Source organism: Rana temporaria, chromosome 6, assembly GCF_905171775.1.
Source record: "Rana temporaria chromosome 6, aRanTem1.1, whole genome shotgun sequence".
NCBI lineage: Eukaryota > Metazoa > Chordata > Amphibia > Anura > Ranidae > Rana > Rana temporaria.
The window spans coordinates 27,133,139-27,156,557 of record NC_053494.1 but is presented as its reverse complement, the minus strand read 5'-3'; the positions used below and the strand labels follow the sequence as shown (position 1 = coordinate 27,156,557).

The 23,419-nt window shown below is 42.1% G+C and overlaps 1 protein-coding gene across 1 annotated transcript; it reads right to left on the bottom strand.

The window, feature by feature from the left end:
- Positions 1-2,431: 2,431 nt before the first annotated feature.
- On the bottom strand, positions 2,432-23,048 carry AQP8 (aquaporin 8). Its single transcript, XM_040356511.1, has 6 exons — positions 22,796-23,048; positions 12,993-13,242; positions 7,859-7,985; positions 7,194-7,408; positions 6,410-6,544; positions 2,432-3,064 (listed from the first exon to the last, which is right to left on the bottom strand). The coding sequence occupies exons 2-6, from the start codon at positions 13,238-13,240 to the stop codon at positions 3,022-3,024; spliced, it is 768 nt and encodes a 255-aa protein (XP_040212445.1). The 5' UTR covers positions 13,241-13,242; positions 22,796-23,048; the 3' UTR covers positions 2,432-3,021.
- Positions 23,049-23,419: the final 371 nt, after the last annotated feature.

Sequence of the window (23,419 nt, the reverse complement as noted above, 5' to 3'; positions counted from 1 at the left end):
TCTTGAATATTGAATCTTTGATTCAGTGTCCCGTGTCCGAAAAAGGACAAACTAGGAAGTAGATCATGGAAATTTTCACATTTCTTTCAAATATTGACTCAACATGGGTAGAAGGTAAGAGAGGAGAGGAGGAACAGAAATAAAAGAAGGAGGGATGGGGTAAAGTATGGGGTCTACATAAGGTTGACAAGCCAAACCCGAACACTTTAGCAGCACAGGGCTAATTTTTTTTCGTAGTACAGTGGAACCTCGGATTACAAGCATAATCCGTTCCAGGAGAATGCTCGTAATTCAAAGTACTCGCATATCAAAGCGAGTTTCCCCATAGAAGTCAATGAATTGTTCCGCATTGACTTCAATGGCATGCACTACTGCATGTGGCCAGAGGTGGGGGGTGCTGGAGAGCCTCGGAAACACCTGGAAAGGCCCGAGGACAGCTCGGCTGAACTCGGAAAACCACGGAAAGGCTTCCGGAACAGAGTATTTCCAAGGTTTTCCAAGCATTTCCAATTGGCTTCCCCACACCTCAGGCCAAACGTGGTACTGCACACTGCTTTGGCTTGAATCCTGCTCGTTTTGTGAGACAACACTCACAAACCGAGTCAGGATTTTTAAAAATACAGTGCTTGTATTTCAAAATGCTCGATAACCGCGGTACTTGCAATCTGAGGTTCCACTGTATACACTATAGCATTATAAAAGAGACCCAGGACATCTTTGGGTGCCCCAAGGAGAGTAGTAACTATGCGCGCTGTGCTGAACAGTCTTTGAATGATGTCGTCGTCAAGTTGGTAACTCCCTGCGGTTACTATGCAGCAGGGCAGCCACTCATAGTAGTGGCAACTACTACAGTGAATATGCATCTTCCACGGGGATCCCACAGGTATGGCAAATGTACAGTATAAATATGCAGTGAAATACATCTCTGGAATTCAGCTTTATTGGTTTGGAATCTACTAGCTTACACAATATCTTATACTGATTCTTGAAACCAATCATTGGAGGTTATGTATTAATAGAAATATAGCTTACATGAAATAACTGACTTGGTGCAGTTTATCGTTTTAGCTTTTTGCTCATATCTTACCATCCCGGCTACCGTATCTAATAACATTCCACAATGGCTGAGGTGCTGAACTCTACCTACATTTGAAAAGTAGGAACTCTACCTGAACATCTGTCAGGTTTTATTTTTGTCCCCTAACACTCCACTCCTGTCCTGATGACCAGAACATCTGTACAGAAAGTGAGGAAACATTTTACATCTCTCACTAGAACAGGGTGTGAATCAGCTGCAGGCACTGCTTGGGTATTCTGACAGCCGACACCGGTGGTTGTCAGAATACGATAGCCGGGCCAGGGAGATTCCTCCATCTACACTGTTTGTGAAGATATTTATTTTTTATTATTATTTTGCTTCTGCATCCTTGCCTTGATATGCGAATCACAATATGTGCGCACATCGCTCACATGTGCAGACATGCCATTAGTCTATAGCAGTGGTCATCAACCCTGTCCTCAGGGCCCACTAACAGGTCAGGTTTGCAAGATAACTGAAATACATCACAGGTGATATAATTTGCTCCTCCTTGCAGTATTCTAGTCTGCATCTCCCCAAGGTAATACAAAAAACCTGGCCTGTTATTGGGCCCTGAGGACAGGGTTGATGACTATTAGTCTATAGGACTTGCCAGAGAAAAACCTTCCGGCACATGAGCAGAAAGCAGCAGATCTCACCCAGTATATGGAACCTTGAAGAGAAGCATGGCCAGAGCTTTTTTTCTCGAAAAATAGGTGCAGGAACTCAATCACGCCTCCCCCATCCCCGTCCATTACACCCCCCCCAAACCACATCAAATAGTGGGTGTGGTCAAATTTCACTAACAGTGGGAGGGTCTTAATAGGGTCATTAAATACCATGCGTGAATTATGTAAAGGGTGCAGAGTTCAGGGAGGGGGTTACACACAGACTGCAGAATTCAGGGTGTGCTATGTAAATAGTACAGAGTTCAGGAGTGTGCTACACACAGAGTGCAGAATTCAGCCTTCTTCCACAGCTGCTTACCTCTGAATCCCCCATCCACATCTCACGTTTACCCCTCTTCAGCTCTGACCTCTGCATGTCACCTGAAAGCATAGAAGCTGGACTTTTGTGTTTTCAAGTAATAGTGGTCAGCAGGGAGCAGAGGGCCTGAGCCAGAGGTGGTGGAACTGAGTTCCACCAAGTTCCAGCTGAAAAAAAGCCCTGAGCGTGGTGTGTCTTCACATGTGTCAGGGGTTTAACGTAAGTTTCCACATGTCCGGACATGCCATGAAACTCTGCCAGGTCTGTAGGGCCTGCATGGGATATACGTCTGAGATGGTGGCACCAGAACAGAGGAGGAATGAAGCTCTCTGGGCTGACAGAAAGCCAAGGCTGAACTCCATGGACTAGTACGTATTGTTCTTTTTTATTATTATTATTATTATTATTACTATTATTTACATACAGGAACAAGTTAAGAGACTAGAAAAGCAATTTTAGGTAGCTTGGTTGAAGTTTCTCTTTATGAAAAGAAAACCACACAGTGGTCAAGTGACACGGAGAAATTGTTGTTTGTGACTTCCAAGCCAAGTGTTCCACAATCAATTGTTTTGTAGTACCAGGCTTGGCTCAGTAGGTGTGGACATTTAGTAATCCCAGGTTTCCCTGGGACCACGATAGACTAAGGCATTGATCAGAGTACTCATACTGGGCAGTGCATGAAAGAGCCATCAGCAGTCCTCTTCGTAGCTGTGTGGTAAGAGAGCTGTTGCTTCTACGCTATCGCTGCTTAGGTTCTGGCATTGATTTGATGGTGAATAAGGTGGGTTCATGGAGCAATTTGCTGGGCCCTCCCTCCAGGTTTCTGTGGCCAGCTGGCAAAGTTCTTGAGTCTGATTCCAGGTCTGGAAATCTGTGGTGGCAATTGGTGGAACTGTGACATCTGCTTTAGGCCCAGCAAGAACACCACAGGCGGAAGGAAGGCTCTTCACATGACGTCATTTCAGGAAAAGGCGAATTTTTTGGTCTCCGAGCAGAAGCCTTCAGGAAAGAGAAAAGTGACAGTTGTATAGTTTGTTTTAATGTAAATAAAAACATTTAATGCATGACGAAAGGATTATCAGAGCACTATGGGTTATCTAAAGAGTAGTAGTCTGCTTTCAGGCTTTTTCTCTGATTGAAACCCTAAAAGGAGCTGTATGGATGGGGAGATCTCACTGATCTGACTCACTGACTTGTGTGGATGTCTTAGGCCTTGTACACACGACCGAACATGTCTGCTGAAACTGGTCCGCAGACCAGTTTCAGTGGACAGATCCGACCGTGTGTACAGCCTAGCAGACAGGTTTCCAGCAGACAAAAGTTTTAAAGCTTGCTTTCAAACTTGTCGGCTGGAAACCCGTCCGTCCGACATGTCCGCTGGTTAGTACACCTAACCAGCGGACAGAAATCTCCCGCATGCGTCGAATGGATTCGACGCATGCGTGGAAGTATTTTACTTCCTGGTTTGGTGACATGGCGGCGTCAAAGTGACCGCCACGTCACCGCGCTGTCTGTCCGCGGGGATTTCGGTTTGATGGTGTGTACAGCCATCAGACCAAAATCTCCCAGCGGACATGTCCGATGAAAACGGTCCGCGGACCGTTTTCATCGGACATGTTCTATCGTGTGTACAGGGCCTTAAAGCTCCACTTGGTGGCTAGATATTAGAATGCATAAACCTTCTATGGGATATTTCATATTTATGTGCCTAAACCATAATTTTACAAAATAATTTTTAGTCCGATTCTTCTCCCTCACTCTACTACCCCGAAAAAAACACATTGGGCTGAATTCAGATAGAATGGTCTATCTGTCCGCCCGGCGTAACTAATCTCAGATACGTTATGCCGCCGTAATTTAGGGTGCAAGTTCTGTATTCAGAAACAACTTGCGCCCTTAGTTACGGCGGCGTAACGTAACTGTGGCGGCGTAAGCCCGCCTAATTCAAATGGTGATGTTGTGGGCGTGTATTATTTAAATTTAGTATGACCCCGCGTTTTTGAAGTTTTTTTTGAAAGGCCCAGTGTGCATTGCTCCAAAGTACGCCACAAGGAGGTATTGGATTCGACGTGAACGTAAATGACGTCCAGCCCTATTCGCGAACGACTTACGCAAACGACGTAAAATTTTCAAAACTCGGCGCGGGAACGACGTTCATACTTAACATTAGCTACGCCTCATATAGCAGGGGTAATTCTACGCCGAAAAAAACCTAATGTAAACTACGTAAAAAAAATGCGCCGGCGGGACGTACGTTTCTGAATCGGCGTAAATACCCAATTAGCATATTCCTTGCGTAACTATACGGAAGCGCCACCTAGCGGCCAGCGTGAATATGCAGCCTAAGATACGACGGTGTAAGACACTTACACCAGACGGATCTTAGGGAAATCTATGCGTAACTGATTCTCTGAATCAGGCGCATAGATACGACCACGCACACTCAGAGATATGACGGCGTATCTCCGTTCTGAATCCAGCCCATTGACTTTACTATTATGTTTTATTTGTTTTTTGTGTAACCTACACGCAGAAGCTTTTTATCTCTATATGCATATTAGTAATTCACAGGGGCTGTCACTTTTGATTTACTAAAACTGGAGAGTGCAAAATCTGGTGCAGCTCTGCATGGCAGCCAATCCGCTTCTAACTTCAGCTTATCTGTTAACTTTTGAAATTAAAACCTGATTCCATGCACAGCTGCACCAGATTTTGCACTCTCCAGTTTAGTAAATCACCCTGATTGTTTTGGGACATCAGTGCACATTGAGTTGCACGCTTTATTTTCAATAGGCCACATCCATGTGTTCGTAAATAAGCAAAAGAATCTAAAAAGAACCAGTAATCAAAGGAGAACTATGGTAACAAGATTTCCCTGTTACTGTCCCAATGATGCAAGGCGCTAGCCAAATATTACGTCCCCCAGATTGTATCTATTACTAAAATATCACTTTTGGGGTAGACTGATCCTTGCAGTCCTGTAGATACAGTGCATCCGGAAAGTATTCACAGCACTTCACATTTTACACATTTTGGTATGTTACAGCCCTATTCCAAAATAGATTGAATTCATTACTTTCCTCAAAATTCTACAAACAGTACCCCATAATAACATGAAAGAAGTTTGTTTGAAATCTGCAAATTTATTAAAAATAAAAAACGAAAAAATCCCATGTACATAAGTATTCACCGCCTTTGCCATGACACACACAATTGAGCTCAGATGCATCCTGTTTCCACTGATTGTTCTTGAGATGTTTCTAAAAATTGATTGGAGTGCACCTGTAGTAAATTCAGGTGATTGGACATGATTTGGAAAGGCACACACCTGTCTATATAAGTTCCCACAGTTAACAGTGCATGTCAGAGCACAAACCAAGCCACGAAGTCCAAGGAATTGTCTGTAGACCTCCGAGATAGAATTGTATCGAGGCACAGATCTGGGGAAGGGTACAGAAAAATGTTTGCAGCATCTAAGGCCCCAATGAGCACAGTGGCCTCCATCATCCATAAATGGAAGAAGTTTGGAACCACCAGGACTCTTCCTGGAGCTGGCCGCCTGGCCAAACTGAGCAAGGGAGAAGGGCGTTAGGCAGGGAGGTGACCAAGAACCCGATGGTCACTCTGACAGATCCAGCATTTCTCTGTGGAGAGAGGAGAACCTTCCAGAAGAACAACCATCTCTGCAGCACTCCACCAATCAGGCCTGTATGGTAGAGTGGCCAGATAGAAGCCACTCTTGAGTAAAAGGAAAATGACAGCTCGCCTGGAGTCAGCCTAAAGGCACCTGAAGGACTCTCAGACCATGAGAAACAAAATTCTCTGGTCTGATGAAACAAAAATTGAACTATTTGGCCTGAATGGCAAGTGTCGTGTCTGGAGGAAACCAGGCACTGATCATCACTTGGCCAATACCATCCCTACAGTGAAGCATGGTGGTGACAGCATCGTGCTGTGGGGATGTTTTTTAGCGGCAGGAACTGGGAGACTAGTAAGTATCAGAGGAAAGATGAATGCAATAATGTACAGAGACATCCTTGATGAAAACCTGCTCCAGAGCGCTCTGGACCTCAGACTGGGGCGAAGGTTCATCTTCCAACAGGGCAACGACTCTAAGCACACAGCTTATAATTTTTAATATATTTGAAAAGATTTCAAACAAACTTGTTTCACATTGTCATTATGCGGTATTGTTTGTAGAATTTTTAGGAAAATAATGAATTTAATCTATTTTGGAATAAGGCTGCAACATAACACAATGTGGAAAAAGTGAAAAGCTGTGAATACTTTCCGGATGCGCTGAATTTTAATAGAAACACACAAAGAATAAAATTGTATTCTTACCTTATAATACCGCCAACTAGCAGACCTCCAATCATAGGTCCCACCCAGTATATCCACTGATAGGCCCAGTAATTTGCTACTACAGCAGGACCAAAGGCTCTGGCAGGGTTCATACATGCTCCAGATATGCTTCCTCTGTAAAAGTGCAAGAAGAGAGTGTAAAATATCTGCCAGGTGCAGCAAAGGGTAAAATATAAAGAAATATCAAGTACAGCTGAACCTCGGATTACGAGCATAATCCGTTCCAGGAGTATGCTCGTAATCCAAAGTACTTGCATATCAAAGCGAGTTTTCCCATTGAAGTCAATGGAAACGAAAATAATTTGTTCCGCATTTACTTTAATGGGATGCAATGCCGAATGCAGCCAGAGGTGGGGGGCGCCAGAGAGCGCCGAAAACGGACAAAAAGGCCAGAGGACACTTCATTTCCTGCGCCCCCGTACCTCAGGCCAAATTAGGTACTGCACTCCAAAATTCGACTTTTCTCTGCTCCTGCGCCCCGTACCTCAGGCCAAATAAGGTACTGCAGGCCTATTTTCGGCTCTGCTCGGCTTCTACGCCCCCGTACCTCAGGCCAAATGAGGCACTGCAGGCCTATTTTGCTTGAATTCTGCAGGTCTTGTGAGTCAACACTTGCAAACCGAATGCTATAACACTCAGCACTAAAGCCTGCAGTGGAGGAAGCAGGCAGCAATGTTTATTAAGATATTAAACTCAATTTAAAAATGCCATTTCACCATTTTAAGACAGTAAATGTTTCTAAATAAGTGTATGTTTCTCTTACCCCGCCAAGATGTCTGTTGCCACAGTGAAGCCAATACAGAAGGGAGCCAGGGGAGTAGTGGTCTTCTTATTAATGGCCCCCATGCAGACAGCCAACACCAAGAAGAATGTCATGATTATTTCCGCTCCAATGGCACGGGCAACCTGGGAATCAGTGGTCACCACATTGAAAGCTGCACCAGCTGATCTCTCATAAAATTCTACTTGAGTCAGGGCCTGAAAACAACGAAGATTGGTGAGTACTTTACATTTTATGAACGTACAACAAATAGTAACACCTTTCAGTTATGTATCCCAAGCAACAAACACAGCAGCCTGTTTTGTGTGGCAAGCCTAACAAGATTGTGTTCTCTTTCGAACATAACTCCAGTTGAAAAAAAAAATCTGTAAAAAATTGATGCCCTAGTTTCTGGTTGCACAGTTCACCTTCTCTCTGAAGTTGTCCCCCACAGAATAATCTGTCTACCAGGGCCAGTCTTCTGATTAGCATCATTCAACCCACTTTATGTGAGTGCATGGTGCCAGTGGGCATGGGACAGTAGACTTTAAAATTACACTTAAAAAATACACTAAAATCTTCATAATCCTATATTCTACTTTCCTTCTCATAAAAATATTGTATTTACAGAAATTTGTGAAGTTTTGAAGTGACTGTGGCCCCCTTACCCTGGCCAGCGCTGCTCCAATCATTCCACCAGTCAGCTGGCAGACCCAGTATGGCACTACTAGGACAAGGTTGAGTCCTCCAATTATCCAGGCGCCCAGGGATACGGCTGGGTTGAAGTGGCCCCCACTGAAACAATACAAAATAGATTAATACAGTTTGCATGGCACTAATAAATCCATTATAGATACCTCCATATTTACAAATCCTTATGTAATTATATTAGCTACTTCCCATTGCTCACCTACAGACCCCCGCTAGCTCAATGACCATTGACGCTATTATCCATTTACCATCTTTCTACCTGGCCACTGAAGCCTTATTTATAACTCAAGCTCCTACATAATGCCATGTGATTACTTGACTTCCTCTTCGTTGCAACCCCACCCTTAAAGTCTATGGTTATATTTTGAATCCAGGATGTGTTAAAGTGGAGTTCCACCTAAAATTGGAACTTCCGCTTAACCCACTCCTCGCCCCCTTACATGCCATTTGGCATGTAATTTTTTTGGGGGGGGGGAGTGGGGGCTTCAGGAGAAGGGGACTTCCTGTCCCACTTCCTCCTTCCGCCGAGGGGCTGGTAAGGCAATTAGCTTAACCGCCTTATTGCAGCCCCTCCCTGTAGGCGAGCGCCTGTCCAATCGGACGGCGCCGTGCCGCTCGCGGCGGACGGTGTCCGCCGCTCGCTCGCGGAAACTGCTGCTCTCTCTGCTAGTGCAGGATGACTGGTCTTGTCTCCTCCCCCTCCTGTAGTTTTCTACAGACAGCCTGTAATGGGTGGAGCCTGCTGGGATCCTCCTCCAGCTCCCACAAGTAATATCTGGGTTTGCAAAGGCATTTGGTGCACAAGTGGATTGATATCTTTTGTGGCTATTGAAGAATATATTTAAATGAGAGTTGTGCCTGGAGTTCAGCTGTAATTCAATGCCAAATGTCTAGTAATCTCAAAAGAGATGTTAATTTTTTTTAGAGTTATGAGCATGTGTTTTGGCCACATGTATGTATTAAAGGAAGCCAGCACTTCTCACACTGGCTATAAATAAAATAGATTTTATAATCTTATAATAATACGGTAATAATAAAAAGATACTGTCTACATACAGTCCATAAATGACAATGTGTGACATTTATCATGGTGGGTATCCTTATGTGGGCACCATGCCTACATAATGCGTGTTAAAATGGCCTCCGTAAGAAGGCTTTGTGACAGGGTGACAATGCAAGAGCACAATTAAGAGGCAAGAAAAAAGTGTCCCAACAAGGACCTTCATAACAGATTTTTTTTAATGGAAGCTGCAGATTTAAAAAATATGGCTTTGAAATTACATTAGTTAGTTAAAGCTCTAATGATTGAAACTACATTTACTTTAAAATTGAGCTATCAAGTGCAGGCAAGAAGAGGTCCCACTTTATTCTTTTTCCTGAGTGCCCTGGAGCCCCATTGAGCATGATACACTCATAAAAATATAATTTGAAACTCTGGTTAGAGGGTGGTGGTGGACGCAAGGCTGAGTTTTGAAACTGTAGCTGGAAGCAACCGATTTCAGACAGAATGCCTCAGGTTTGGGGGACCCGGAGGCACCCAGTAAGATAAAACAGATATAGGGGGGCGGGGGGGGGGGGTATCGGCAATGACTGATGAGCTCATTATGCCTCAGCTCATCTCTAGCTCTTCACTGCCAGTAAAGTCACTCTGTAAAAAAGATGCTGCAACCGCCACTAAAAATGTTGGTATCCTAGGTTCAGGTCTGTGTAGACCACTGGTGACCTTTGCAAAAACAAGAAGAACAACTGGGAGGGCTAAACCTATAAACCTAGAGGTCAACCTACTTTCTGGATTATGTGGATAGAGTAAGCATGCAGCGAATCTATCATTTTTTTTCTTTACCCAATCGAAACCTACGCGTGAATTGCCTTTTGCTGGAAACACATCCTTTAAACCCTCCAGCCTCCTCCATCCAGCTTAGTCAGGCGTATGTGTTTGTATACGCAGAGTAAATGACTAGATAGTAGATTTTGACAATGGGAAAGCAATATTATCACTTCTTATCTAAGGCATGGCTCACCAGCATAACTATTTGTTTTTCTGCCCTTAAATGCCAGTTAATGGTTAGAGCAGATGTATGCCAGTTAATGGTTACAACACAGACACCTCCCAAGCACAAAGGACGCAATTGACATGAAATTGATTTTGCGAACAAGTGCCATATAAACAAAATAATAAAGCAATTCTGCAAAGATACAGCGACAACAGACACTCGCAGGAGCAAGGTGCAGAGTGTAGCAACCAATTTGAATTCACCCTTTAAAGTTTTCCACGGATTGGTTTAAATTTGATTGGTTGCTGCTGCCCTCTTGATATAATAATATAGGCTTTGGGAGCAGTGTAATGCAGAACCATGCAGGATTTTGATGTACAGGTATTTCCATTTAATTAATTTATTGTAGCAATAAAAGTATTATTGATTTGCGATTCCTTTAAATTCTCCTGCCAAGGTAGGAGAATGGTTAGTGCATTTTCAAAGCATCTTAATTTTCTACTGTGAACACCATGCAAAGCTAGTATGTTGTCCCTATGTCTGTGTGGGTTGTTTTCAACAATAAGCTTGTAGGTTAATTGGAGAGAGCACCCAAAAAAACCCAGATGGAAAAGGACAGAGTTGTAAATTATGGCAGGAAATTCTCACTGTTGGAGTATATAAGTAATATAAGAAGCCAGGGGATAACCAGGCTCCTTCATAAGTTGACTCTCCCTGCAGGGCTCTTCCAGAGGTTGACTCACTCCAACTTTTGGCACTTTCAGAGGCTGATACTCTTAACCAGGCTCTTCCAGAGGCTAACTCGCTCTACTAGGCTCCTTAGAGGGCTGACCCAACCCATCAAGCTCTTCCAGAGGCTAAATCACTTCACAAGGTTCTTCTAGGGGCTCAGTCACCCCACCATGCTCCTCCAGAGGCTGACTCACTCAACCAGGCTCTTCCAGAGGCTATTTCGCTCTACTAGGCTCCTTACGGTGCTGAACCAACCCATCAGGCTCTTCCAGAGGCTGAATCACTCCATAAGGTTCTTCCAAGGGCTCAGTCACCCCACCATGCTCTTCCAGAGGCTGACTCACTCAACCAGGCTCTTCCAGAGGCTAAATCACTCAATCAGGCTCTTCCAGGGGTTGATCCAACCCACCAGGCTCTTTCAGGGGCTGAATCACTTCACCAGACTCTTTCAAGGGGTGGACTCAACTCCCCAGGTTCTTCCAGAGACTGACTATCCCTACTTGGCTTTTCTAGGGGCTGAATCACCGCAACAGGCTCTTCCATGGGTGACTCACTCCTCCAGGCTCTCCCAGAGATTGACTACCTCCACCAGGCTAATCCAGGAAATGACCCACCCCATCAGGCTTTTCCAGAAGCTGACTACCCCACAGGGTTCTTCCATTTACTAAAATTAAATCTTTGGTTGAGCTAACCCTTCAAAATTTTAACCCCAAAAATTTCCAAAAATTTACTTTAACACATAGACATATTTGAGCCTTAGATTAATGACACAATCTAGTGCATGTTAGCAGTATGCCATCAACATTTGGAATCCAAGACTGTTACTTCATTGATGTTTGGGAGGCCAGAATGCTAGCTGCATTGAGACAAGGACAGTGATGCTTATTCACTAAAACATTGCAAAATACATAATCCCTTAGTAAACAATCCACTCTCACTTTTCTTAACTCAGTCGGTGTAAGCTAAATTATAATTGGACTATGGGGAATGCAATGGCACACAATGAAATATTGCACAAGACTTAATTTGCTAAGGAATAAGGCACTTTGAACTTATTATTTACTCAAATACAAATAAAAAGTACGTCCACATCTTAAAGGTTACCTTCATTTGCTTAATTGTTTTGGCTCTGTTTTACATTTGATAACCCTTGTCCAACTGCATGGAAAAATGATAAGCTTTCAGTCATAGAAGCATTTCTGTTCTTGTGACCGTTGTACTGGGTTATCAGCATTGCAGCCATTGGAACCCACATCTACAGATATACAGATCGATCACACTACCCTAGTCACACTTGAATAAGGATCCCTTTACAAACGCTATGGCTATGTTTCCTTTTATCTTGATGTAGAACAATTGAAAGTTACTGCTACTAAGGTGAGCAGTGTAATTTAAAGAGCCTGTACATTTCAAATTAAGAGAGATGGCTATATATTACCACAAAAAGTCTTGTGACCCCTCTTAGTAGGTTGTTCAGCCTTCTTCCTTTCAGTTCATGGCCAAATGTACCCTTAAGATTCTTGAAGTTGCCAGACACGGCAAAAGACAAATGGTAAACATACTAGTTTTGTCAAGTGTTGTACTGTTCCTAGGTATCCCTGTCTCCTGCATGGTTTACCATGCCAGTACCAGTTGAGCCTGCCCTTCCTACAACAGATACAGATGGGAAGTCATCAGGCAAAAAAACTTACAATACTGTCAAATCTCTGTATAACATGCATTTGCGGTCAAACAGTGACTGTCCTCTTTTACTTCATCCTCAAAATGTGTCAAGATGAAATGAGCGAAGCATTCCACATGTCTATGTAAATTTCCCTCACCTTGAATAGATTTCCTCTTACTTTCTTCTGTGTCTATAGGACATAAAGTGAAGGAAAATTCCTTGAATGGGACACAGATGGTGAAAAAAGACCTGACAGCTGTTTTAACCCAAATTTTTTTTAAACTGTTTAAATAGTGTATTTAAAAGCCCATGATGTCTATCTTACTATATTTATCAGGTCAACATGACAGACAAGGGGAGGGATGACAACAGTGTGAGCCAATGGATGCCCTTTTGCACAATGCTTTCAGTCTAACAATGTCAGTCAGCTGACAGGAGTGAGTATTAAAGTAATGACCTCATCGGGGTAGTGGGGCTTCTTTCAATAATCAGGCAGGGGTTGTGGCAGTATTTAAACTGTATTGCCTAACTACAGCATAGAAAAGTGATGTTACTGACTTTATTATGACCTCTGGTAGGGGATCCTGGATCACAAAACTGACAGAACCAAATTTCAATTGCATATGTGAATTTCAACTATGTTTTTTAGCACTTTCCCTGTAGTCAGCTTTAAGAATATAAAGTAATAAGACAGAAATGTACCTGATTCCCCCCAGGATGGCAATAGTGAGCCCTAGGGCCAATCCATGGGCTAGAGCTGGTTGCAGGCTTCCGGATAGGTTGTTCATGATGACAGACATGCAGCCAATAAATACAAAGAGCATGGTGCCTATGAGCTCCGCTATGCATGGTTGTACGTAAACTTCGTACCAGTGTTGCTTTGGCTGCTTTTTGGGGTTGTACTCTTCCATGTCTTTAAAGGATACCTGGCCCAGTTCTGTGTCCCCCATATCTACAAAGAGAATATAACATTTTTATTCAAAGTTTATGTAACATTTTTAACTTTGAACCTTTATAATCCTTTTATACAATATGTATGTTGCAGTCATCAGAAATAAGCAAATAGAAGTGTGTTGATTAACTTCCTACAGTAATTTGACAGGTTTATTATGGAATAAAGAACAACAATATATGTGTAAGATTAACTTTTATAACTGTATACATAACCTGGTTTATAGCTGTTTCTTGTACACTAAAAATGAGCTTGGGTATCAACCAGGTGAACACAGCTCATACTGTAAAACTATATCCAAAAAGTTCCTGCACTGTCTACAATCCAGCCATGATATATTACCAATTTCAGAAAGGTAATCCTTGAAAGATTGAAAGTACATGTAAACCCTAAATGAACGACATTTAGTTTGCTAAAGTTTTGTGAATTATAAACCATTGTAATTTCTAATAAAATACTTTTTACCCTTTTTAATCTTTCTTGCATGCCCATGCTGCTGATCTCCTGCAGCCAATTCCTGTCTACATGAATGCACCCCAGCATTGGATGCATGGCTTTTCTCAGGGCAGGTGATATCCCCTGAGGAAGTCACGTGGTATCGTGACAATATGTGTAGGGCGGAGCCGGGTGACGTAATTGCCAGATACCAGAAGTTACACAGGAGCTGATGCCTGGATGTCATTTACTTTACATATGCATGTTTTAAGGCCTCGTACACACGACCGAGGAACTCGACGGGCGAAACACATAGTTTTGCACGTCGAGTTCCTTGTGAGGCTGTCGAGGAACTCGGCGAGCCAATTTTCTCCTTTCCCGTCAAGGAAAAACAGAACATGCTCTCTTTTTGGCTCGATGAGTTCCTCGACAGTTTCCTCGTCGAAAAATGTACACACGACCATTTTCCTCGGCAAAAAAAAAAAAAACAGCAAGTTTCTTGCTGGTTTTTGCCGAGAAACTCGGTCATGTGTACGAGGCTTCTCTACTATTTTGTAAGTGCAATATATTTTTGGATAAAACATTAAGGTTTTAAAGTACTAAGTGCTTTTCTGAGCTTCTTTGGAGAGAAACGAAGTGGGAGATCCGAGCCCATACACATTGAAAATTTGTACTACTGCTTATCATCTTATTCTGAGTGTACAACTTGGCTCACCATCACAAGAATGGAATATGATAAACCCTTTAAAGGCAAAGTGCCTTTGACCTGATTTTTGAGCCGGTCCACGGTGGAAGGTAAGAGCAATTTATGAAATTTATGAAAGGTGGTGGGATGCTCTCTTATGCACGGTGAAGACATCTGGATATATTAGCTGCGAGTCGAGGTAATGCCAAAGAGCTAAATTTTGGTCTCATCTGACCACAGCACTTTCTCCCAATCCTCTGAATCATTTAGATGTTCATGGGCAAACTTTAGATGGGCCTGTACATGTGCCTTCTTGAGGAGGGGCACCTTGCAGGCGATGCAGGATTTCAATCCATGGCGACATATTGTGTTACTGCTACACCAGAAAGTGACAATTGCGCTCCACCGAGCTATACCCAGAAGTGTTCGGCATCACACAGACGGCTGGCGGTATCGGTAACTACATCTCTCGTGTATTGAGCATCTATGCATTCGCACTTCTGCTGGCATTGAATTTTTACTTTGTACGTATATATTGAGAGAGGGGGGCACACAGGGAAACATTAAAATTTTAAACAGTATCACGCTATGGAGTGCACTTTGTTATTGTTTGCATGAGCCCAAGTGGATCCCATCTCTATACACCGCGCAAGGAGGTTCAAATAAGGAGAGAAGGAAGGTTGCTGGTTTTTGAAGGCAAATTATACTTATCCTTGTGGTAAGTGCATCCCTGAGAGGGGCTTCCTGTGTTCACGTGGTGGTACATTGGTGATTAGTGGACTGTGAAAAGGACCTTTTTTTTACACCGCTATTATTAACGAACTACACTCCTTTGAGCACCTCTCCTCATTTTATCTGCATTATCTTCCTTTATGATGAATACTACATAAAGAAGTTTGTTCACTTCAACGAGAACAAAAGCGCTGCTACAATATTGATTGGACTTATTTGCTCTTTATTTATTGTTGTTTTTATATACCTTTTCAATTTAAGTGGCTGCTATCATTTATACACCTATACATGATTTAGGGTGTTTTACCTATCATTACTTATATTAATATATTTGTTTATCACTCGCACTTTTAACCCCCTGAGCGCTGAGCTGTGCTGAGAGAAGAGGGCAGACTTAGCAGTGGTTTTATAACACGTAATTTGTTGATATTCTGTCTATATCATTTAAAATACACCTTTGCCAGCGATTATAGACCCATTTCTTTGTACGTGGGCAAATTTAAAAAATATGCAGGGGGTCAAATATGTTCCCCACTGTATATTCTGATGCACATTGTTTTATTTATCACAAATAAGCATTTGCACAGTAAATATTTTATGGTTTTCACTAAATAGGTAATGAATAGTGGGTATGCTCATCATCAATTCTTATTGTATTTAGGTAATTGATTGTGGGAACACAAATAGGTGGTAGCAGCAACTGGATATGATTGCTTTATTGCACATTGGTTGTCCAACATAGCAGATAGTGTGGCAGTTAAAACTATAATTTTGCCTATGTATTATGTGTTGAACTGGCCACTAATAGTCCCCTTCAGAAACCTGTGTGGCAGAGTGACAACATAGTGTAGATCAGTCGTGTCCAAAATCCGGCCCGCGGGCCAATTGCGGCCCGCTTTCCGGTTTAATGTGGCCCCCCTGGTAATTTGGATATATATCTTTTTTGGCCCCCAGGGGGGCCACAATCTGTTGTCGCTGTAATCTGTTGGCGCTCGTCCTGCCCCCTCCCTGTCCCCTCCGAGGCTGCAGAAGGCCATCGATCAGGCTGCATTCATGGCAATGTTAAGGCTACATTCTTGTTGGGCAGTGTATTAATGTTTGGACGGACACACTTGAACCGAATTTTAATGGTTCAAAGAATGTCAGGCACAATGGTCGGCCCTCACGCATATTCACTTCATCAAATCTGGCCCTCTTTGAAAAACGTTTGGACACCCCTGGTGTAGATGATAAATTGGTAGAAAGGGGCACAGCACTGTCGCTCTATAACAGACTTCCATGGTGGGATCACTGGGTCCTGCCATGGACATGGCTTGCCTAGTGATCCTGCCAAGGAGGTTTTTGCTCATGGTGCAAATTGAAAAAAAAAAATACTTTTACGATTAACATGTATAATCTTTTATGAGGTTTTAGCGAATGGGTTTACATATACTTTATTTTTTCAGCAGGTGAAATACATCTAAACACAACCTTACACTTTAATTAAAAATTTCCATTATCCTTTACAAAGACAAGGCTACCTAATCAGTGAATTCATTGAACCTAATTAAAAATGTGCATGCCATCCTAAATTTGACACAAATGGCAAAGCTGGCAGATCATTCACCTGCTGGGATATTTTGGGAATTTTTCCAACAAAACTTTTATTACACAATGGCCAACCTTAGCTATCATAGAAATCATAGATTTACTTATTGAATATTGCTTCTTCCTATTATCTGAGCCTAAGAAAAGATAAGCAACATTCCAAAACTCACTTTTCCAACTTTTTTAACCTGAAAAAGTTACACTGTATAAAATTGCTTAGTGATTACATTACTCAAGCTTCAAAGATACTGCCAAGTATGACATGATAGAACGAAGATTAATTTTATAGCCTTTTGGCTAGATTCTGACATTATTTTATCAGTATTTTTCTCTTTGCTTTTCTGAAGAATTGTGGCCCATTTTAAAGCCTGCCCGAGCACTTAAGAAATTCTCAGGATGATTAATATCCCTGTAACTGACACTTCAGATTCTCTATCTCTTTAAAAAAAAAACAGACAGGTCCACTTTTGTACAGTTGGTGGAGGTGGATTTTGGATGTCTGACGTTTTGGTAAAACAGAACAAAAATAATAATACAGCAGTGTCTGGGGGGCATATGTCTGGGTGGGGGGCTAAGCTGGCCAATTATTTAAGACCGAAGTTTCCAGAAAACAGCAGTAGAAGTGACTGTTCCTACATTACAGCAAAACTCCAGTTAAAATTTACTTTTAAGTTTTGGATGGAGTATGGATTGATTTGATTATCTGTTGGGTTTTTATGCCCCAGTTGGGGAGATTAGATGTCTCCTCAATTTCGCGACAGAGTATATTTTCCAAGTGACGGAAAATCCAAACTTTAATAGCTGCTGCTGGTAAAATGGCCACGTTGGCAAAATTCCCATCTACTCCTGGAACAATAACAATAACATTTTAAATTTTTTATATACACACACAATGTGTCCCAATGTGACCATAGGTAGCCTTCTCAGACAACAATCATGACATGTTTGGTCAAAAGATCTGTATTTGGCCATAGATGACAGTGACCAAATTTGGCCACTCTTTTGGCCTTGACCGAAACTTTTTGTTTTTTTATGGCCATGGGTGCCCCAGATGCTGGTCATCAACCACCATGGGGGGAAAAAGAGCAATTGCAAAGATTAGAAGGCCTGTCCCCATTGTTATTGCCCCTCATAAGCTGTAGCTGTTTTGAGCCCTCTATCATGTGGAATAGACTCCCTGCAAAGGTGGTTCTGGTCAGCCCCGTAGATTGCTTTAAGAAAGGCCTGGATTCTTTCCTAAATGTACATAATATAACTGGGTACTGACATTTATAGGTAAAGTTGATCCAGGAAAAATCTGAATGCCTCTCGGGGGATCAGGAAGGAATCTCAGGGGGTATAGAATTGGGTATATGGGATTGTATGATATTATATATATATATATATATATATTTTTTTTTTTTTTTTGAGGTTCAACTGGATGGATTTTTTCAACCTGACTAACTTTGTAACCATGCCTCCTGCTCACGCCTTCCTCCAATCACCATATAAATAAATTTGCTAGCTTGGAAGATCTTAGCATGCAAGTTTAAGGAGTTCTCCTCAATACTCAACAGACGTTTGCCATAAATACAACTCTCTAAAATGCAAAGCTTAGCTAAATTTTATTATTGTTTTGGATACAGTAGGAAAAGTGTCAACATCTTAATCGGGTTATTTGCTGATGTGTTTGTCCCACTGGGGAGATTTCTCTTCACTTCCTGTTCTGAAGACACAAATGTCCACAACATTCATCCCCCTTGGATTATTTCTCTCCACCATTTGCTCTGGTGGCAACTCCAATTTTTTGGATTACCCCCTACTTTCTGTCTTGGTGAAAAGGTTTTCCTGGACAAAGAGAGGCACAGAATGGGGACACAGACGAAAAAAAAAAAAAAAGAAAGAAATTGACAGGGGGTCAAATTCCTACCCAATGTATCCAAAAAAAGTGCCTTTACATACAATTTAAACAACTGAAACAGACAGTGTCTACATTATTCATGTATAATAGCAGACTGGGCCCCTGGGGTTCTGCCTCCATCTTTAATATAGGATGCATACAATTATCTATATTACATTAACCATGACCATAAGCTTCCACTATACTTTCCAAATAGCCACAATTATCTCCCCCCCAGTCTAATGGCTCCTATTTAAATGCAATCACTAGTTAAGACTTCAAAGACCCAGAGATGATTCTGCTGTACAGTCTGGAATGCAGTGCTTTATAAATGTGTATATATAGAAATACCGGTGAAAGATTTACATCAGAACTGTAGCAAAATTATTCAATGCAAAAGAGTTCATCTCAGCTTCTTAAAATAAAATTTTGGCGCATTTGGACTTATCTGCTTTAAAGGTGCTAGTTAAACCAGAACTGACTTTATGACTAGATAGATAAATAGATAGATAGATAGATAGATGGATAGTTAGGTAGTTGAGCTCCCAGATTCATCATTCTGATGAACTTGTTATGACAGAGCCTTATGAGGGCCATACACAAGGCAATCCTTAGGCAATGTACTGTAGGTACCCATGATATGCTTCTTGCTCTGCAGAAATAATCAATATTCAGCATTGCTTTTTTATTGAGATATCTATGACAAACCCAACTCGCCATACTGTTGCAAAATGGGGACAGCAACAGGAGAGTTGACACTCCATGCAGGAGGAAAGCTCCAATAGGATCAATAAGATGTCAGTATTAAGCTAGCCAAACATGGGTCATGAATCCTGAATCCCCCATCCACACACTTGATGGTATAGATTTACCATACAAATTCCCCCCCCCCCCCCCACCAGAAAACTCCAATCAGCACTCTCCACCATTGGCTGAGAGCACTGATCAGGAGTTTGTCTGCTGCTGGTTTTCCAGCATGCTCGTCTGACAGAAGCCGGCCGTTTGGTGGTGGCATACACACTAGCCGAATGTCAGACTTATTTTTTTTAACTGGCCCATGTCTTCCAACATTCGGACCTTAGTGAAAGAGACAGTACGTGGGTCTAACAGTGCTATGCAGAGGAAGCTAGTTTGTTATTGCTAAGGGCTGCAGTATCTGTGTCACATGCAAGGCAGCCAATTAACCAGGATACAGCTGACATGGCAAAGGTGGTGACCACTGGTAATAGAGGGGGTTAAGTGCTTGGCACCGACACTAGCAGCCGGTTCATTAGTCGTTGGGACCAGATTTGCAGCACAGAGTATCCAGGGACCCAGCCTGGAGTCACAGGAGAAAGAAGTATGAGATACTTTGGAAGAATAAGAGCAAACACAGTGGTCAGAGAAAGAGGAAAAACATTTGCTGTATCCCATAGGAACCATGGGACTGGTCCCTGGGAGAGAAATGACGCTAATGCTGGATTAATGGAGATCAGTACAGGCTCTGCGGCACCAGTCTCTGAATACTGTGCAGCTGGGAAATGGTGTCCTTTAACAGTGTGTCTGAAGTGTCCAAGTGTCATCAATGTGAATGCAGTCAGTCACAGGGTACATCGAGGTAACAGTGCAGTTGCAGCTCATATCTAACTTTGGGAGATATGCTTTAATGTTGACTGTCACATGACTGCAGCTCCCTGCCTTGAGTTTAGGCATTAGTGGGTGCAGTTCCACTTGTCCCCACTAAGACACCCAAGCCTCACCCACACACTAGTAGAATTTTGTTAAAAAATGTTAGTTTTCATAATGTTCATTCTATTTACTAATCGTTCGTGGGATCAAAACAGTGATTGTTTTTGCCTGTAATGTTGAGAAAGTTCAAAGGAGCAGGAAGTAAATTTTTTCTCAAATGAACAACTTTTTAACTTTTTCCTTTGGGAAATTCTATTTGTTCAAAAATAGAATGTTTAAAGCAAACCACATTTTGAAGTACTTTTGAATAACATTCATTATATCATTATCAAATATACTGGAAGATTCTTCATATGAATGCATTCAAAAACCTACCATTTTATGGTCAGTATTGGTGTTTTAGTTGGAAAAGAACAAGAAAGGGAAGGAAGGAGTAAAGGAGAGGGAACAAAGTATAGAAGGAAAGGGAGAGGGGGAGATTGGGAGAGGGAGAAGGATAGGTAGAGAGAGAGGAGAGGGGAAGGGGGAGACGGATAGAGAGAGAGAGGAGGAGAGGGGGAGAAGGATAGGGGGGAGAGAGAGAGGAGGAGAAGGGGAGATGGATAGAGAGAGAGAGAGAGAGAGAGAGAGATGGAGAGGAGAATTATAGGGGGAGAGAGAGCGGAGAAGAATAGAGGGGGAATGTAGAAGAGAATGATACGGGGAGAGAGAGAGGGAAAAGGCTAGGGGGAGAGGGAGAGATAGGGAGAAGAAAAGGGGGAGACGGAGAGGAGAAGGATAGGTGGAGAGAGAGAGGGAGAGGGAGAGACGGAGAATGGGAGAAGGATAGAGGGAGAGAGAGGGGGAGACGGAGAAAGGGAGAAGGATAGGGGGAGAGGGTGGGGGGAGTCGAAGATAGGAAAATGGAGAGGAGAAGGATAGGGGGAGACGGAGAGGAGAAGGATAAGAGGAGAGAGGGGGGAAGGGAGAGGAAAAGGATATTGTGAGAGAGAGAGAGGGAGACGGAGAGAGGGAGAAGGCTAGGGGGAGAGGGAGAGAGAGGGAGAGAGGGAGAAGAAAAGGGGTTGGGGGTGACAGAGGGGAGAAGGATAGGTGGAGAGAGAGGGAGAGGGGGAGACGGAGAATGAAAGAAGGATAGGGGGAGAGGGAGGGAGAGGGGGAGACGGAGAGAGGGAGAAGGATACGGGGAGAGGGAGAGGGGTTGATGGAGAGAGGCATAAGGGGAGAGGGGGAGAGGGAGAGAGGGTGAAGGATAGCGGGAGAGGGGGAGAGAGAGAAGGAGATGGGGAGAGGAAGAGGGGGAGACAGACAGAGGGAGGATAATAGGGGAGAGGGAGAGGGGGGGAGAGAGGGAGAGGAAAAGAAAGATAGTTGTCTTAAAAAACGAACCTTTATAGAATTTTTAGCAAATCAATCCTTTTTCTACAGAGCAATGAATCTGTGAAACTGACATTTTTCCTCTGTTGTACAATCAATCTTTTCCCGTGTCTGTTGTTCAGCTTTATCTTAACGGAACGATCGCACGCAATTTTCAATGACATTGATATATTCATAAAATGCTCCTTTTTTTTTAAATTACAGTAATGCTGCATACACACAGTCGGAATTTCCAACAACAAATGTTCGATCGGAGCTTGTTGTCGGAAACTCCGACCTTGTGTAGGCTCCATTGGACATTTGCTGTCAGAATTTCCAACAACGAAAATTTGAGAGCTGGTTCTAAAATTTTCTGACAACAAAACTTGTCAGCAAAACTTCTTGACGTTCGCAATTTCCAACAACATTTGTGTGACCGTGTGTTTGCAAGACAAGTTCGAGCCAACATCCATCGGTAAAAAATCCACGGTTTTGTTGTCGGAATGTTCGACATAACGTCTTTATGTGGCATTACAGTTACTATCCCCAGACAGACTGGCAGTTCCACAGAATTTTGTATGAGTAATAAACACAAAACTTTTGTACCTTTAAAATATTCAAAATTCAGTGGTGGCAGATACTAATACAAAACAGTGTCAAGTAAATGCACATCTTTATTTTGTGGATAATTGTTCCATCATCTTAAGATGAAAAACAGACTGGAGAAAAGATTGATTGTACTACAGAAAACAGAGATGAAAAAATGACATTTTCACAGATCAATCGTTTGGTGGGAATTATTCTATTGAATAAAAAAGGATTTGCTAAAAACTCAGATAATCCTTGTTAGATAAATGAACAATCGTCTATAAATGTTAGTTTATTTAGGCCACTATCTTATATTTGTATGTACGGTAACTGTAACAATCATGAAGGTAAAGCCATTAAAAATCCACTATGTTTACATAAAGCAAATCTAGAAAAGATTAAAACACACTCACTGTATTAAAAGAAACTAGTTATGTATAAAATAAAATAAAAAAGACACAGATTAAAGTATATAATAAATGATAATGGGAGTAATAAAAGGAACAAAAATTCAATTAAAAAAATAATTTTGTACAAGTCTGAACTGTTTCATTCTATGCTTAGTGAACATTTACTACAGCATGTTGTAATGTTGTAAGACGAGCGTATTTTATTATACTCACTGAGATCCAGCAGCAGTCAATGATAGTCTGTTAGTATAAGTCTACACCATTTACTGGTGTCTCTGAGTCAAGAGGTTGAGAAAGACACACTTCAGATTACGGCGTCCTCCCAAGTACTGTACTTTGTTTAAAGAAAATTCAATAAAAATGCATCAGTTGATTTACATCGGCCAATCACGTCTCTGGAAAGGTGCTCTTATCTCAATATGTCTCAAGTCAATAATCTTTTGGCTGCCAAGCAGGTGAATGAAGGGCCCTCCCTCCAGTAACACTGAGGATACAAGAGGAGCAATGGAGATGTGCTACTAAGTACGATTTGCTATAGGCTCTGCAGACTTTGTCACACAGGGCAGACGTTTAGGCAGGTATTTTGAATTAAAAAGCAAGTAATGGCAGAAAAACTATCATTTATTTTTATGGTACTTTGCCAAAAACATTATATGGCAAAGATAACAGACAAATAATCAAGCATTTCTTCTAAGCGATGTTTAGAGAAATAACTAAAAGCTATAGGCTCTTAGTAAACTATTTCAACTGGGTCAGATATACCGTTTGCAGAAATGTTTAACTTAAAAAAATAGTGCAATGTTCATTACAAAACCATAGGCATTGATATGAAGTTGG

Coding starts and splice junctions, on each gene's coding strand:
- AQP8 (XM_040356511.1), bottom strand. CDS start 13,240: ATGGGGGACACAGAACTGGGCCAGGTATCCTTTAAAGACATGGAAGAG. Junction 7,986..12,992: donor GCCATCCTGGGGGGAATCAG/GTACATTTCTGT, acceptor GTATTGTTTCAG/TGGGGGCCACTTCAACCCAG. Junction 7,409..7,858: donor TTGGAGCAGCGCTGGCCAGG/GTAAGGGGGCCA, acceptor CGTTGTTTTCAG/GCCCTGACTCAAGTAGAATT.